Source organism: Arachis duranensis, chromosome 9, assembly GCF_000817695.3.
Source record: "Arachis duranensis cultivar V14167 chromosome 9, aradu.V14167.gnm2.J7QH, whole genome shotgun sequence".
Lineage (NCBI taxonomy): Eukaryota > Viridiplantae > Streptophyta > Magnoliopsida > Fabales > Fabaceae > Arachis > Arachis duranensis.
This window is the reverse complement of record NC_029780.3, coordinates 40,316,430-40,334,098: the sequence shown is the minus strand read 5'-3', so window position 1 is coordinate 40,334,098 and position 17,669 is coordinate 40,316,430. Positions and strand designations below refer to the sequence as shown.

Below are 17,669 nucleotides of genomic sequence, written 5' to 3'. Positions count from 1 at the left end.
GAAGGAGTTAATGTCATCTTAGGTATGAAAACTTTTTCACCAATGTTACATCCTGATAAAACTTCTGCTTCAATAACTTTGTTGCCAAGCCTTGTGATAACTATTCTAGTATCATTATAAAGATCTACTGAATGATCAACATTTCTAATAAGTATCATAGGACACCCTTGTTTAAAGTAAAGCTCATGATTTGAAAGTTTGGTGGATTTAATAGTTGCTAAAAATTTTGGAGTATGCATTAATGGCAGACTGCCTGTAGCTCCTTCTTTAAAGAAAAATGAATCTAAGATGAGATAAACTTCTTTTTTTCATTTTCATTTTCATTCAAAACTAGCATATAATCATATGAAGACCACTGATGACATTTTTTGTATATGAAGACCACTGATGAGGTCTTGGATTTGATAGAGATGGTGGCTAACAATCAGTACTTATATTCTTCAGAGAGAATCATGAAGAAAAGTGTCATGGAGTTGGATGTCTTAGATGCTATTTTGGCTTAGAACAAAGCTATGTCTCAGCAGATTAATGCCATCACTCAACATTTGGGAGGTATGCAAGTGTCATCTATTGCTACCCAAAATTCTTCTTTTGACATGAGTTGTGGGGTGTCTCAATTTGGAAGCTTTGGTTATGAGCAACCCCCTCTTGAGCAAGTTAATTACATGAGTAATTCTTCAAGATCGGCTAATAATGATCCCTTTTCCAAGACATATAATCAAAAATAGAGAAATCACCCAAACTTTGGCTAGGAACATTAGAGTAAGAGGCGATCCAACTTCAACGTCAACAATTCTCACCAAAATCATTTTAACCATCAATATCAACCCCCTCAATCTTACAACCCAATTCTGGTTCCTCAGAGGCCTTCAGAATTGGAAGCAGCCTTAGCAGAACTCTCCAAAAACACAAATAGTTTCATACAAAAAATCAGAGCTTCAATTAGAAATTTAGAGGTTCAGATGGGTTAGTTGAACAAGCAAGTTACTGAGAAGCCTACTCATATCCTCCCTAGTGATACAATTTCAAATCCAAGGGAGGAATGTAAGGGAATCAGTCTAAGGAGTGGCAAAGTGGTAGGCATAGAGACTAAGGGTAATAAGGAAGGCACTGAAGAGGCCATGAAGGAAGCCAATCCCTCTGAGAAACACGCCCTTGAGCACACCTCCTCTACCCCAGTTCACATTGAAGTTGAGCCACCTAAGGTGAAGATTTTTATACCCAAATACAAGCCCAAAATTTCATACCCTCAAAAGGCTCCAAAAGGCAATCCAGGATAAGTAGTTTTCAAAATTCTTGGAGATTTTTAAGAAATTACAAATCAATATCCCCTTTGCTGAGGCTCTGGATCAAATGCCTCGCTATTCCAAATTCATGAAGGAGCTCTTGACTAAGAAAAGGGATTCGAAGAAAAGTGAAACTATGGTGCTCACTAAAGAATGCAGTGTAATTATTCAGAAGAACCTCGCGGAAAAGATGAAAGATACGGGGAGCTTTTTAATCCTTTGCACCATTGGGGATGTCATTATAAAATATTAAAAGTTTTTTTCAGATAGTATGAATGAACAACCTATTCGAAGCATAGGTTCATTAAGTCTATGCTGAACCAGTTTGATTTTTCATACTTTACTAAACCACAAACACAAACCAATCATGGCCTCCGGCCCATCACATAATCAATCACGGCCTCATGCCCAAACAACTCAATCAACATCCAATTTATCACAATCCAACCAATTTCAGTCACAAACACAAGTAAAGAGGTTCAAACACAATCAAAGCAATTACATCAAGTATATCAATTAGCATTTAAACATAATTATTCATATAGACAAACCAATTACAATATGCACACCCAAATAATGTCACATAGATGCATATGATGAATGCCTGTCCTATTGGCTGTGATATCACATTGTTGGTTCAACTGCCAACCCGATACATTTCCATGGGAATCTTGCTTTTCGATCATGAATATAAATGGGAATCCCCAAGGATATCGTGTCCGGCACACGGTCCAAGGGATCTAGTGCCTGACACACTCTTGTGATTCTGAAAGGACGCGAATGAGATACTCTACCACGGAGCTCACATTCTTAGCGTAAGCGAGATTAACCACCACCCTTACTTTTACTAGACAACAACTCATCAAAATCGTTCTTGGCCCATTTACTTTCAATAACAAATTCTCAGTTCACATATTGCTAAGAATCACTTTCTTTAAAAATCAATTTCCTTTCAAAACCAAAACCGCTTTTGGTAACATTTTTCAAAAACTCAAACAACTTCAAAATCATATCAAATTGTAAACCTCTTTGAAGGGAATAAAAAATCCTTCACTCTTAAATCATTTGATTAACTTCTTTAAATCGGAGTTATCAATTAACTATCTCTGCAATGTCTCAAGACTTTAAGGGGGAATCTACCAAATCTCAATTTCTTAAATTCATTAAAGATCCTTAAAAGTCATTATTTTCTTAAATTGAATTAATCAAATAAAGTTTCTATATCAAATCAAAACCAAATTATATAAATTAGAAGTTTTAAACCGATTTCAAAACCAAAACCAATCTCAGTTTCATCCTTAAAACCAATTCTTTAACTTTTTCTAAAATATCGCAAAATGAAATCATTAAATCAAAATTCAATTACTTTTAAAATTCGCTATAACTACTCCGAATGAAATTTTTAAGTCAAATTCAAAACATAATCCCTTCTCATATTTAAATTAACCTTAAAATATAATACTTTTCTTAAATAATTTAAAATTGTAAAGTAAATCTTTTCTAAATAAATCGAACTCAAAACAGTATAATTCTTTCCTTACTAAATCAGCCTCAAAACATATACTTTTCTTAATTGCATTAAACTAGAAACATAACTATTTTCTTAATAAATTAAAAATCAAATAATACAATTTCTCAAATCCAATCTTTTTCTAAATAACATTTCAAACAAAGTCTTAAATTTTTATAACAAAATTTCGGCAGCATCTCCCCTAAAACTTGGACTTTGCCACCCTTTTCGAGTCCCAACCAAACCATTTTCCAAGGATTCAACTCATTTCCAAAACTAATTCAACTCATTTCCAAAATAAGTAATTCAATTATAATAAATAGTTATATTCATCCAAATCAGGCCAGACAACTATAAGATTTGCATAATCACCAAAATATGTTTCTCACATCAACATCCATTTATAAAAACTTCAAATTATAAAAATATAGTTTTTAGAAAAATCCCTTCCTCGAAAAGTGGAACCCATAAACCAAACGCATCACGAAAATCTTTTCTCTTAACCCGAAATCATCGAGAGCCGCAATTGTAAGTGCCAAGCTTAATTAATCATTTAATTAAGTAATTAATATTGCCCAAATTAGGTTCCAAGATTTTAGAGTGAGAATTTGAGGATTTAAATGTGATTTTTGGACTCACTAGGTTTTTCTGAGTTAGCAAATGTATTTTCTGTGAAAAATTGGGAAAATCACGAACCAGCAGTTGAACCGATTAAATCGGTTTAAGTCTGCCCGGTACTATGCGAGAAAAAGTGAAAACAATAAAAAAACCTTAGAAAAATATTAGAATTAGAAAACTGAGCGTTAATTTTAAAGGTTTGGCCCAAAGTTGGGCCAAACGAGCTAAAAACACTAACGGGTTGGACCGGGCCCAAGTTGGGCCCAAACCCAACATATATAAGCCAATTAATGAACCCACCAGCCATTAAACACACATACACCAGCTGAGAAGAGAAAGAGAAGAAACCCTCAATTAACACTATTCATCACCATCTTCTCAAGCTCATATCTTGAGCTACAGAGCTCCAATCACCGTACTGTTTGCGGCTACGCGTTCCTCGTGGAGAGCTCTACCAAACCCATCCAAGAAAGTAGTGAGGTAACCACGAAATCTTCTTAGTTCTTCTCTTCAAAAATTTTGAATCCTAGGATTTTTTATTAAGTGAGATTTTGTAATTTTGGGGGTTTAGGTTCACTCTAACTCTTGTTTAGCTTTGAATTTTGGCTAGCAAAACTGTTGGACAAGGTAAGAGGGATTGAACTCTTGTGAAATTTCAATTATGATGAGCCCTAGATTGATTAGTCATGATATATGTGTATTATAGCTTGAGGTTGTGATTGTTGGCAATTATTGGAGCTTGTTGATGCTTGTTGGAGTGGAATTGGTGGCTTGATTATGATTAAAAGCATAGCTTGTGCTCAAATTGGGTTTTTGGCATATAGGGGATCAGCCAAGGTATGATTTCGGTTTTCTCTATGTAGTATATAATATTTATGGACACTTAGGCTAGTGACCCATATGATAGGATTGGATTATACGGTTGTTGATGATGGTTGATGGATGATGTATATTGAATTGATATTGCTATGTTGAGAAATAATGATGTTGAGGTATGATGCTTGATGACTTTGAATGATTTTATATTGTTGGATATTGATAATAAGCATGAATGAGGTTGATGATGAGAATTGATAGTGATAAAATGATGATTGGTGAATGTGTTGGTGGAGAATTGACTTTAGTGTCATATATTTGATGTTTGATGGTTGGGAATGGTGAATTGTGACTCAAGAGGATAGATGGTGCTGCAAATGGAAGTTTGGTATTGTTTTGGTTGGATGTGGTTTGTGAAAGTTGGTTTTTGGTAAACTTTGTATGATCATAATTTATGCCTCAGTTTTCAAAATTAGTTGAAATTTATTTGAAATTAAAGCTTATTGAAAACTCTTCAAATCGATATAAAGTTTGTAAAATTTGGATTTTTGTAGAGGAACTTATGATCATTCAAAGTTTGGTGTTGAAAATCTGAAATTCTGCAAAGTTGCAGAATTTTGTGATTTCTAGTATGTGCGCACGCACAGCCTTGTGCGCACACACACCCCTGCAAAATTTTCAACCTGTGTGCACGCACAAACCTGTGCGTACGCACACATAGAGGCATGCAATCTGTTTAGAGCGCCAGCACATCTTGTGCGCGCATATACCCAATGAACGTTTACAACCTGTGCGCATGCACACGTTGGGAAGGGAAATTCATAGAGGGCGCGAGCACGCCTTGTGCAAGCGAACAGAATTACAAAATTTGGTACTTGTGCATACGCACACCTCTATGCGTACGCACACCTTTTAAAATTCTTTGGGCGTGCACACGCACACCCCTGTGCGTACACACACGCCCTATTTCTCAAATTTAAATTTTGTTTTCAACTATTTCACCTTCCCAACAAGATTGTAAGCTTCTGTGACACTACTTTAAGGCTCTTGGGCTTAATTTTGGGTATGAGAACATGGGAAAGAACCTAACAGTTTTAGTGATATTATTATGCAAAATTAGAAAACAGAGGCTTAGGTTTCGGGTGTACTGAGGATGGGTTTGATGGTATGTGAAGGTAGATTGGTATGTGAAATGAGAACTGATGAACTACTGAGTTCGGAATAAACATGTGAATTGACAGTAGTTGAGATGAGTCAAGGACTCGGAATGGAAATGTTGATTTGGCAGTGGTTGAGATGAGTCGAGGACTCGAATATGCAATGATGAATCATTGATGTATTGAGAATGTTTTCCGAAAAATCACTGAGCTACTGTTTTATATTGAGATTATGAGATGCCATGCGCCCGGCAGGGACGGTGGTTAATCCCACTTACGTTGAGATGTGAGGTCTGAGGCAAGAGTATCCCGCTCACATCTCTTCGGATCAACAGAGTGTGCAGGCACAAAATCTTGGAGGGTGATCCAAGAACCATATCTTGGGAGTTCCCAATGATGATTCCGAAGGGCAACATCTCCATGGAGGTGTGTCGGGTTGGCAGTTGAACCGACAATGTGATATCACAGCCAGTAGGTCAGGTATTCATCATGTGCATTTTCTATCTGTTTGTTTGCTTTGCCGACTTGTAATTACTTGCTTAATTGAATAACATGCCTAATTGCTTACTTGAATTACTTGCCATATATGCTTCTACTTGTGTTTTACTTGCATTGAATTATATGTGTTTTCTACTGGGATTGAGGAGGTTCGGAAGGCGATGGCGATAGGATCGCATGGAGGATAGGTTGGTAGAGGCTGTGGGATAGCGGTGGTTTGTTAGATTAGAAACTCCCTAAGATAGATTACCCTTTTATTGTATTATGGTTTTATATATATGCTCTACTGTTTTAGTATGCCTTAAGATTTAATCTTGTGATGGATATGAAGTCTAGGATTACCTTTGGCGTCCCGGGGTCTTATATCTTACATCACTGCGCACTGTTACCATACTGAGAACCTCCGGTTCTCATACCATATTTCTGTTGTTGCTTTTCAGATGTAGGTCGCAACCCACCTCGGTGAGTTGCTTGGATGGTGACAGAAGCGGAGGATCCTGTTACTCTTAGAGTCTTTTTAATTTATTTTGTGTATAGATCTCTCACTTTTGTATTTTGTTTTTGCCTAGAGGCTTGTATTTAAGAAAGAAAAACCTGTATGAGTTGTTTTAAACTGTTAGTTTCTGTATGGTTTATATATGGCTAGCCGGCTTAAACTCCGCGAGCCGAGGCTAGATATTTACACTATTATACTCTATTATTTTGCTATGTTACATCTATATCTTGTGCTTCAAGTTAGTAGCTTCGTTAGTACGTTTTGTGCTTTTTTTAAATCTTTTTTTTGAGTTATATCTTTCATCGGGCTTCTAGATTATATTATTTCTTCTATATATTATACGTATGAGCTTTAGAACTGTCGTAATCTTTGATTAACCTTTGCTTTACGACGCGAGTTAAAGCTTAGGCTAATTAGGGTGTTACAGCAACCATAGCTCCACTCACTTTTGCAACAGCAGATACAACTTTAATTGCAACATGCAACCTCGGTTATTAAATCCTAAAACATTAATATCGCGGAAAACCTTAAAACATATAACAGAATATTAATGGCGAGCATTCTGAGATAGAGATACTTACTGTGATAAAAGAACAACATAGCAGCAACTCTGAACTTACCCAGCAAAAACTCCGATAGCAGCCAGAAGCTCCGGTGGTTCAGTGATGAATGGATATTTTATACCCTTTTTGGTACTATTTTCTTAGTGTTTTTAGTTATTTTGTTAAGTTTTATTATGTTTTAGTGCAAAAATCACATTTTGGATGCTACTTTGAGTTTTTATAGTTTTTTTATGATTTTAGATGATTTTTGGGTGAAATTGGCAAGTTTTGGCAAAGTTTGGTTCAAAGGCAAAGAAAGGATAGCAGATGTTGTCAAATTCTGACCTCCATGAAATCAAATGAACATTTTTGGAGCTACAAAGGTCCAATTGACACTCTCTTAATGGCGTTGGAAGGCTAACTTTTAGGGCTTTCCAGTAATATATAATAGTCTATACATTTCTTTGGGAATGACTGCCCAAAATAGGCATTCAACGCCCCAGAAAGACCGAGGCCAGCGTTGAACGATGAAAACTGGCGTTCAACGCCACCAAGGGAGCATCAAGGCAGCGTAGACACCCTTTAGTGGGCGTTCAACACCCACTCATCCAAGTTAGACGCCAGCTCAACCTAAACACTCACCAAGTGGGCCCAGAAGTGGATTTTCGCACCTTTCTGCTTGGCTTATTTCATTTTTTATAATTTTTAATTATTAGATTAGTATATATAGGCGAAGATCACCCATGTTTAGGATCTTCAGCCTCTCAGAGCTTATCACACTTTATTTTCTGTAAAATATGAGCGGCTAAACCTCCTTGGTTAAAGATAGGAGCTTTGGTCTTTCCTATGGATTAATATCATTACTTTTCTACATTAATATATGTTTGACTTCATTCTATGATGTATTATCATTCTTTATCTTTTTGAATCTGGAATGGAACGAGAGTATGGCCCCTTATTCTACATGAGTTCTTTACGAGTCTTGACCAGGATAGTATTAAGCTGCAGCTTGAGAGTAGATCACGGGTTCCAATATGTTATTTGGGCTAATTGGGATATGTGACATGAAATCTCGTTTGTCATGGATAATTGAGGTCCCTGTGGTGTCAAGGCTAGAATACTAGAGCTTCATTCTCCGATTCGGAAGATCTGACCTTGTCTGTGGCGTTTTGAGTAGGATCATCATAGATGGAATTGTGTGAGCTTCACCCTCGTCCAGATTGACTGACCTATTCGGGCGTTTGGTTTGGATCAGAGGAGATTAATGACCACTACCCTAGCTTAATCACTTACAGCCTTGCCATTGAATGAATCACTCATCGTTAAAGTAGTCAGTAAGAAGTATCAATCGGAATCTCCGAGGCCTTAACTGATTTTTTACTATTGTTTATATGTCAATTCTTAATTGCTTTCATTATTGTTTCGTTTATGCGCCTACAACAACAACAATCAACTTTCAATTCACCTGACTAAGATCTGCAGGATAACCACAGCTTGCTCAATCCGACAATCCTTGTGGGATTGACCCTCACTTACCTGAGCTATTACTTGGACGATTCGGTACACTCGCCGGTTCAGTTGTGCAAGTTTTATTTTTGCGTACCAAGTTTTTGGCGCCATTACCGAGGATTGTTCGTGATTGACAACTTCCGGTTGTCTTGCTCCTTAGATCAGGAATTTTTATCAGTTTTTGACCATTTATTTCCTTTTGATTTTTCAATTTTGAGTCTTACTTATTTCTCTATTTTTTCAAAATTTTTCATTATTAATTTTCTCTTATTTGCAAAATTTTAAGTTTGATGTTTCATAGTATTTTTGGTTAATTATTTTTCTTTCTTCTTGATTTTTGAAAACTTTTCCTATTTTGATTTCTTGAACTTTTTCATTTCTATCTTGTTTTACCTGTTATTTTATTTCTTGTGATCGAAATCTTTTAGGTGTTTTCTTTTGTTTGATTTCAAAATTTTTAAGTGTGGTGTCCCTTTAGTTTGTTTCCTTTTCAAATTTCAAAAGTATTTTAAAACTCCTTTCCTTTTAAGTCTTAAAAATAAAAAATTTTAGATTGAGTCTCGTATTTCTATTTTAAATTCTTCATCTTTATTTTATCAATATTACTTTAATTTATTTCATATCTCCTCAGGACATCTCATTGGGAGCTCTCTATACTTTGACATAGAGGCCCCCACATTTTCTTTTCTTTGTTTCTTGTTTGTGTAAGCAAGAGCAGGAAGAATTTATTATGGATCCACTTGAGAATACACAACCAAGAATAACTTTGGGGTCTCATACAACCCCCACTCCTGACTTCTATGGAAGAAGTATTTACATACCACCTATTAAAGCAACTAATTTTGAGCTCAACCCACAGCTAATTACCCTAGTACAACAAAACTGCCAATTTCAGAAACTTCTGCAAGAAGAACCCATGGAATTCCTTGCAAACTTCCCACAGATTTCTGACACAGTACGAGTCAATGGAGTAAGCCAGGATGTCTACGAGCTGTTGCTCTTCCCATTTGCTATAAAAGACCAAGCAAAGAGGTGGTTGGATACTCAACGCAAATCGAGCTTGAAAACATGGGATAAGCTGGTGGACAAATTATTGAACCAATACTTTCCCCCAAGGAAGCTAACCCAACTAGACATTCAAGGCTTCAGACAAGAAGAGAATGAGTCTCTTCATGATGGTTGGGGGAGATACAGAATGATGCTTCAGAAATGCCCCAAGGAATTATTTTAAAAAATGGGTAAAACTGGATATTTTCTATTACGGACTCACAGATAGGGCTAAGATGTCCCTTGATCATTCTGCAGGTGGTTCGATACATATGAGAAAGACAATCGAAGAAGCTTAAGAACTCATTGAGATAGTCGCCAGCAACCAAGATCTCTACTCATTTGGTGAGACTGCAATAAAAGGAGAGGTCAAGGCAGTGTCCATTGATTCAGACCCTCCAAAATAAAGTGAATCATTGACCCAGCAGCTACACTCCCTCACACAATAGTTGCTAAGTTTGTAAGAAGTTTTGCAAGAAACCCATGCCTCCAACAAGAATATAGAGGCACGGTTGAACCAGACTGAACAGTATTTGTCCGAACAGATAAGAGAAGAGCATCAAGCCATCCAATTGAGGAGTGAAAGGTCCATAACCACCCAGTCTCAGAACAGTAAGAAGCAAGGGGAAGAAGAAATGTCAGAAGGTGGAAACACAGCAACCCAGGGCACTACCAAGGGTGCTCAACGCTCAGCAGGGGTCAACAAGGGAATCCAATTCCCAAAAGGGGGCAATGTTGGCGTTCAACACCAGGAAGGGATCAACATAAGCTTCAACGCCCAGATAGGGGAGGCCAAGCACGTTCTAGTTCAGGGAACATTCATCCGAAAGAAGCTGGTAATCCTTAGTCTGGAACCATGGACAGTCACCTTGCACCACTCAGCATACCTGAGTATAGGACCAAGATGCCATATCCTCAAAAACTCCATCAAACAGAAAAAGATAAGCAATTTGCTAGGTTTACGAATTACCTCAAGACACTGTAGATCAAGATCCCATTTGCAGAAGCCCTTGAACAAATACCCTCCTATGTCAAGTTCATGAAGGATATATTGAGCTACAAGAAGGATTGGAGGGAGGTAGAGACAGTTTTCCTCACTGAAGAGTGCAGTGTAGTCATCCAGAGGATCCTACCAAAGAAACTTCAAGACCTTGGAAGCTTTGTGATACCCTACACTCTCAGAGATGGTTGTACAAGGAAAGCCCTAGGTAGTCTTGGAACAAGCATCAATTTGATGCCTTCATCACCACTAAGGAAACTTGGGATCCAAGAAGTCAAGTTTACCCGCATCTGCCTTCAACTTGCTGATGGCTCCATCAAGTTTCCATCAGGAGTAGTTGAAGACGTGATTGTAAGGGTTAGACCCTTTGCGTTTTCCACAGACTTCGTGGTGTTGAATATGGAAGAATACAAGAATGTATCCATTATTCTAGGGAGACCCTTTCTGGCTATAGGAAGGACCCTCATTGATGTGCAAAAAAAGGAAGTGACACTAAGAGTCAATGAGGACAAATTCGTACTAAATGCTGTCAAGGCCATGCAGTACCTTGACACCCCAAAGGAATGTATGAGGATTGATATCATCGAACCCCTGGTGGAAGAGGTACATGTAGTTGAGAGACTTGAGGAGGAGCTGGATGACATCCTTGAAGATGCCAAGCCTGACATAGAGGCACCAGCAAAACATGAGGAGACATTAAAAACTCTTAAAGTAGAGGATGATCCTCCTAAACTTGAACTTAAGCCACTACCATCTTCCTTGAAATACGTGTTTCTAGGAGATGGAGACACACTGTAATCATAAGCTCTGCCTTAGAGCCACATAAAGAAAAAGCATTGATTTAGGTGCTAAAGGCACATAAAATAGCTCTTGGATGGACTATAAGTGACTTAAAGGCAATTAGCCCTACTGGATGCATGCATAAGATCAGGCTCAAAGAAGATGTTAAACCAGTGGTGCAACCACAGAGGCGACTGAATCCAGCTATGAAGAAAGTAGTTCAGAAAGAAGTCACAAAACTATGGGAGGCTGTGATTATTTACCTAATCTTAGATAGCCCCTGGGTAAGCCAAGAAAGGCAGGATGTCAGTAATCCACAATAAGAACGGACTGATTCCTATGAGAACAGTTACAGGATGTCATAAGTGTATTGATTATAGAAGACTCAACAACGCCACAAGAAAGGATCATTTCCCCTACCATTCATAGACCAGTACTGGAGAGACTGGCTGGGCATGTATTCTACTACTTCCTGAATGGCTATTCGGGCTACAATCAAATTACAGTAGACCCTCATGATCAAGGAAAAATAGCATTCAAATGCCCGTACGGGGTGTATGCTAACAGAAGAATGCCATTCGGCCTTTGTAATGCACCTATAACCTTTCAAAGGTGTATGCTCTCAATTTTTCAGACATGGTTGAAAAATTCCTTGAGGCATTCATGGATGACTTCTCTGTCTTTGGTGATTCCTTTGATTCCTGTCTTAACCATCTAGCCTTAGTTCTGAAATGATGCCAAGAAACAAAACTAATTTTAAACTGAAAAAAATATCACTTCATGGTGACTGAAGGAATTGTTCTTGGAAATTAGATTTCGAACAAAGGAATGGAGATCGATTAGGCCAAGGTGAAGTAATTGAACGATTACCACCACCCACTAATGTTAGAGCAATAAGAAGTTTCTTAGGACATGCAGGTTTCTACAGGAGGTTTATGAAAGATTTCTCCAAAATTGTAAAACCCTTGTGCAACCTCTTAGCCACTGACACTCCTTTTGTTTATAGCAAGGACTGCCTGCATGTCTTTGAAACTCTGGAAGCAAAGCTTATATCTACACATGGCATTTCTGCACCCAACTGGGACCTACCATTCGAACTGATGTGTGATGCCAATGATTATGCCATTGGCGCAGTCCTAGGACAGAGACATGATAAGCTTCTACACGTCATTTATTATGCCAGTCATGTTTTAAATGAAGCAAAAAAATGCTACACCACCACCGAGAAGGAGCTACTTTCGGTTGTCTATTCCATTGACAAGTTCAGATCCTATTTAATAGGCTCTAAGGTCATTATCTATACTGACCATGCTGCTCTCAAGTACCTTCTTTCCAAGCAGGACTCTAAACCAAGATTGATAAGATGAATATTACTCTTGCAAGAGTTTGACATAGAGATCAGGGACAGGAAAGGATTAGAAAATCAGGTGGCTGACCACTTGTCCCGGATTGAACCTACAGTAGGGACATCCCCTCCCACTACTGAGATATCCGATACCTTCCCGGATGAATAACTCTTTGTAATATGCAAGGCTCCTTGGTTTGTAGACATTGTAAATTACAAGGTGATGAAGTTCATTCCCAAGGAATACAATAGATAGCAAGTTCGAAAACTTATCCATGATGCTAAGTACTACTTGTGGAACGAACCATATATTTTCAAAAGGTGCTCGGACGGTATAATCCACCGTTGCATATCTGAGGAAGAATCACAACAAATCCTATGGCATTGCCATGGCTCAGATTATGGAGGTCATCTTGGAAGTGAGCGAACAGCCACCAAGGTCCTTCAGAGCGGCTTCTACTGGCCAACGCTCTTCAAGGACTCCCGGGAGTTTGTCTGCAACTGTGACAGTTGTCAACGGGCTGGAAATCTGCCTCACAATCACGAGATGCCTCAATAGGAAATCTTGGAAATAGAGGTATTTGATGTATGGGGCATATACTTCATAGGTCCGTTTCCACCCTCATTCTCAAACACCTACATCCTTGTGGCAGCAGACTATGTGTCTAAATGGGTTAAAGCAATCACATCTCCCACTAATGAGACTTGAGTGGTGATGAAATTCCTCCATAAATACATTTTCAGTGGATTCGGCATCCCAAGGACACTGATCAGTGATGGAGGCAGTCATTTCTATAATAAATAACTCGACTCCATCCTGCACCGTTATGGCGTTCGCCACAGAGTGGTAACTCCCTACCATCGACAGCAAATGGGCAGGCCGAAGTCTCCAACAGGGAGCTCAAAAATTCTAGAGAAAATAGTGAGTGCCTTCAGGAATGACTGGGCAAGAAAGCTTGACGATGCCCTTTGGGCGTATAGAACAACTTTCAAGACCCCTATTGGGATGTCGCCCTACCAGCGGGTCTATGGCAAAGCATGTCATTTACCAGTGAAACTAGAACACAGGGCCTACTGGGCAACCAGATTCCTTAACTTCGATGCCAAGGTTGCAGGAGAAAAAAGACTACTCCAGCTTAATGAGTTGGATGAATTCCGACAAGCTGCATTTAAGAATGCTAAAATTTACACGGAAAGGGTCAAGAAATGGCACGATAAAAAGATCTCTTCCAGAGTCTTCGATCCTGGCTAGATGGTTTTACTCTTCAATTCCAAACTCAAGCTCTTCCATGGAAAGCTAAAGTCAAGATAGACGGGACCTTTTGTGCTCACTGACGTATCACCTTATGGTCATTTAGAGCTCCAAGACAGACATTCTGATAAAAGATTTACAGTGAATGGACAGAGAGTCAAGCATTACCTAGGGGATAATCTAGAGCAAGAAAGCTCTACACTACTGCTAACATAACAGCAGTAAAGTCAAGCTAATGACGGTAAAGAAGCGCTTGTTAGGAGGCAACCCAACCATAAGTAGCATATTATCGTTTTCTTTCTTTTGTTTATTCTCATTTAAATTCATTTTTAGTTCATTTCCTATTAATTTTTATAGTTTTCTCTTCCTTTTTAATGTTTGTGATCATGTGCAGCACTTAGAATAAAAAACAGAGACTTTTAAAATCGAAAATAGAACACCTTGGGGAGAGCCCCTTGCTGGCGTTGAATGTTAGGTAAGGAGGAAGCTGGGCGTTCAATGCCCAATCAGGAGAGAAGGACTAGCATTGAATGCCAGAGAAGGAGTACTCTGGGTGTCCAACACCCACTAAGGGGCAATTGTTGGCATTGAACGCCAGACTTGGAGCAAGGCTAGGTGTTCAACTCCCCATACGGAGCTGAGGAGGACCATTTTCTGGTCCCCAATGGGCGTTCAATGCCCATTCCTGGAGTTGAACGCCCAATTCACTAAAAAAAAGAGAAGGAGATCCCCCGCTGGCGTTCAACACCAGACTTGGGCGTGAATGCCCAGGAGGGGGAGGGGCAATAATTCGAATGAGCAAAGAAGGAGAGGTTGACTTTTTCAAACCATATCTTTTCAAAATCTTATCTTTTCATCTATCATATCTCCACACCATATTTTATTTTATTTTAATTTGCATTTCAGAAAATTAAACCCATTTCGTTCATATCTTTTTCAACAATTTATTTTCCAATCTTATCTTTCCAAATTAAATCTCTTTTGTTTCAAATCTTTTCAATCCATATCTTATCATTTCAAACCTTTTCATGAATATCTTCTCTTTCCAGATGATCTTTTTCAAATTTTTTTCAAATCTTTTATAATTTAAAGAAGCTTCAACCATATCTTCCATATTTTTGAGTCTTATCTTTTCAATTTAAATTTGGCTATCTTCGCCTATCTCTTTTCAAATTAAACTTTCGAACACTCCACCCTCCCTTCCTCAACTTAAATATTCGCCCAATTCTCTCCCTCACACGCCCTTCTTCATCTAGCATACGCTTCTCTCTTCCTTTTTTTTTGCTCGGAACGAGAAAAATTTTTAAGTTTGGTGTGAAAAATGCTTTGCTCTGTCACTTTTTCATAATCCATGGCTACAAGGAGTGGAAGATCTACATCAAGAAATAAGAAAGAAAGTGCTCCACCAACAACTACCTATAAACCTTACAGATTCTATTCCAAGCTCCATGAGGACCACTACTATAATGTAGTGTGCAAGAAGACAGTGATTTCAAAAGTCAAGTTCGAATTAAAAAAAGATGAATACCCGGAAATCCAAGAGTGGATTCGAATGAAGGGTCGGAAAATTATGGCCAACCTTACAACCAATGTTGGAATAGTAATAATCCATGAAGTTTATGCAAATCTGTAGATGATAGATAAGCAAAAGAAAGAAGGATAGGGATTCCATACATGGCACAACATGGTTCGAGGAAGGACTCTGCATTTCAATCTGGATAAGGTGAGGGAGATTTTTAAATTTCCCCCGTAAAAGGATGACCCTGACTCCTTTAATAGGAGGGTACAAGCTAATTCGAGACTAGATCAAGTCCTTAAGGACATATGTTTGCCCGAAACCCATTGGATCAATGACAAGAAAGGTAAACCAAACCAACTGAGGAGAATGGATATCAAGCCACTTGCTACAGGATGGCTGGAATTCATTGGGTGTTCCATACTTCCCACTAGCAACCATTCTGAAGTTACTGTAAAGCGAGCGGTGATGATCCATTGCATCATGATGGGCAATGAAGTGGAAGTTCACCAACTAATCCCCTGTGAGATGTACAAATTCAAATTATTGGTTCTCAGAAAAATCCAAATTATATATTATTGAAGCAAAAGAAACAGCATTCAAATTTTTTTCCAAGAGGAAAACCAATAAAAGGATCCAAGACTTTTAGCATCAATGGTTAGGAGGGTCAAAAATTGGCCTAAAAAGCTTAAATGAGTCACTATCCTTAACTAAATGCTTGTGGTGTGAAGGTATCAAGTAAAAAGCTTGAGACTGAGCAGTTAAAGTCGTAATTCAAAGCTAAAGAGTATGCTTAAGAACTTTGGGAACCATTGTATGGGAATTTAAGCAAAGCTAAATTTGAATCCAAAGGGTTCCCCCAGTTAAGTGTCTGTAGCGTTTATGTATCCGGTTGTAATACTTGAAAACAAAACGCTTAGAGTCACGGCTAGGCTCAGAAGGTGCAAAGCACCAAAAGAAGATGTGTTCAAGAAACAAGAAGAGCTAAAAGAAGAGAATCAATAGTATCATCCAGATTCTAGTTCCAAGGGATGTCAATACTTCTGAGCTTCAAAGGAAAGTGAGATGCCAAAACTGTTCAGAAGTAAAGAGCTAATAGCCCCATTCAATTATTTAGAACTAAGCTTCATTAACAACCCTGAGATTTATTGTATCTTTCTCTTCTCTTTAGCCCTACTTTGTTTCTGGTTGCTTGAAGACAAGCAATAGTTTAAGTTTGGTGTTCTGATGAGTAGATATTTTATACCCTTTTTGGTACTATTTTCTTAGTGTTTTTAGTTATATTTTGTTAAGTTTCATTATGTTTTAGTAGGGTTTAGCGCAAAAATCACATTTTGGATGCTACTTTAAGTTTTTGTGGTTTTTCTATGATCTTAGGTGATTTTTGGGTGAAATTGGCAAGTTTTGGCAGAGTTTGGTTTAGAGGCAAAGAAAGGATAGCAGATGTTGTCAAATTCTGACCTCCATGCATTCAAACAAGTATTTCTAGAGCAAAAAAGGTCCAATTGAAATGTTCTCAATGTCGTTGGAAGGATAACTTCCAGGGCTTTCCAGTAATATATAATAGTCTATACCGTTTTTTTGGAAATGACTGCCCAAAATGGGCGTTGAACATCCAATTGACCACCTTTCTGGCGTTCAACGCCCTAAAAGGTCCAAGGCCAGCGTTGAACGCCCAAAACTGGCGTCCAACACCACCAAGGGAGAATCAAGGCAGCATAGACACCCCTTAGTGGGCATTCAATGCTCACTCATCTAAGTTAGATGCCAGCTCAGCCCAAACACTCACCAAGTGGGCCTAGAAGTATATTTTCGCACATTTCTGCTTTGCTTATTTCATTTTTTGTAATTTTTAATTTTTAGATTAGTATATATAGGCGATGATCACCCATGTTTAGGATCTTCAGCCTCTCAGAACTTATCACACATTATTTTCTGTAAAATATGAGTGGCTAAACCACTTGGTTAAGGATAGGAGCTCTGCTCATTCCTATGGATGAATATCATTACTTTTCTACTTTAATATATGTTTGATTTCATTCTATGATGTATTATTGTTCTTTATATTCATGAATCTGGGATGGAATGAGAGTTTGACCCCTTATTCTACATGAGTTCTTTATGAGTCCTGACACGGATAGTATTGAGCTGTAGCTTGAGAGTACATCACGGGTTCTATGGATTAATATCATTACTTTTCTTTTGCTTGTTTATTTGTTTTTGTTTTTTTATTTTTATTAGTTACTATGAGTTCTCACCCCCATGCTTTGAGTTTGGTTCTAATATTGTTGAAAGGA

General features: G+C 38.1%; 2 protein-coding genes across 2 annotated transcripts; both read left to right on the top strand.

Moving 5' to 3' along the window:
- Positions 1–10,114: 10,114 nt before the first annotated feature.
- Positions 10,115–11,277, top strand: LOC107495273 (uncharacterized). Its single transcript, XM_016116386.1, has 2 exons — positions 10,115–10,315; positions 10,465–11,277. The coding sequence occupies exons 1-2, from the start codon at positions 10,115–10,117 to the stop codon at positions 11,275–11,277; spliced, it is 1,014 nt and encodes a 337-aa protein (XP_015971872.1).
- A 2,198-nt stretch (positions 11,278–13,475) lies between these two features.
- Positions 13,476–13,856, top strand: LOC107495284 (uncharacterized). The gene has a single exon (XM_016116396.1). The coding sequence runs from the start codon at positions 13,476–13,478 to the stop codon at positions 13,854–13,856; it is 381 nt and encodes a 126-aa protein (XP_015971882.1).
- Positions 13,857–17,669: the final 3,813 nt, after the last annotated feature.

Coding starts and splice junctions, on each gene's coding strand:
- LOC107495284 (XM_016116396.1), top strand. CDS start 13,476: ATGGGCAGGCCGAAGTCTCCAACAGGGAGCTCAAAAATTCTAGAGAAA.
- LOC107495273 (XM_016116386.1), top strand. CDS start 10,115: ATGTCAGAAGGTGGAAACACAGCAACCCAGGGCACTACCAAGGGTGCT. Junction 10,316..10,464: donor CATTCATCCGAAAGAAGCTG/GTAATCCTTAGT, acceptor AAGACACTGTAG/ATCAAGATCCCATTTGCAGA.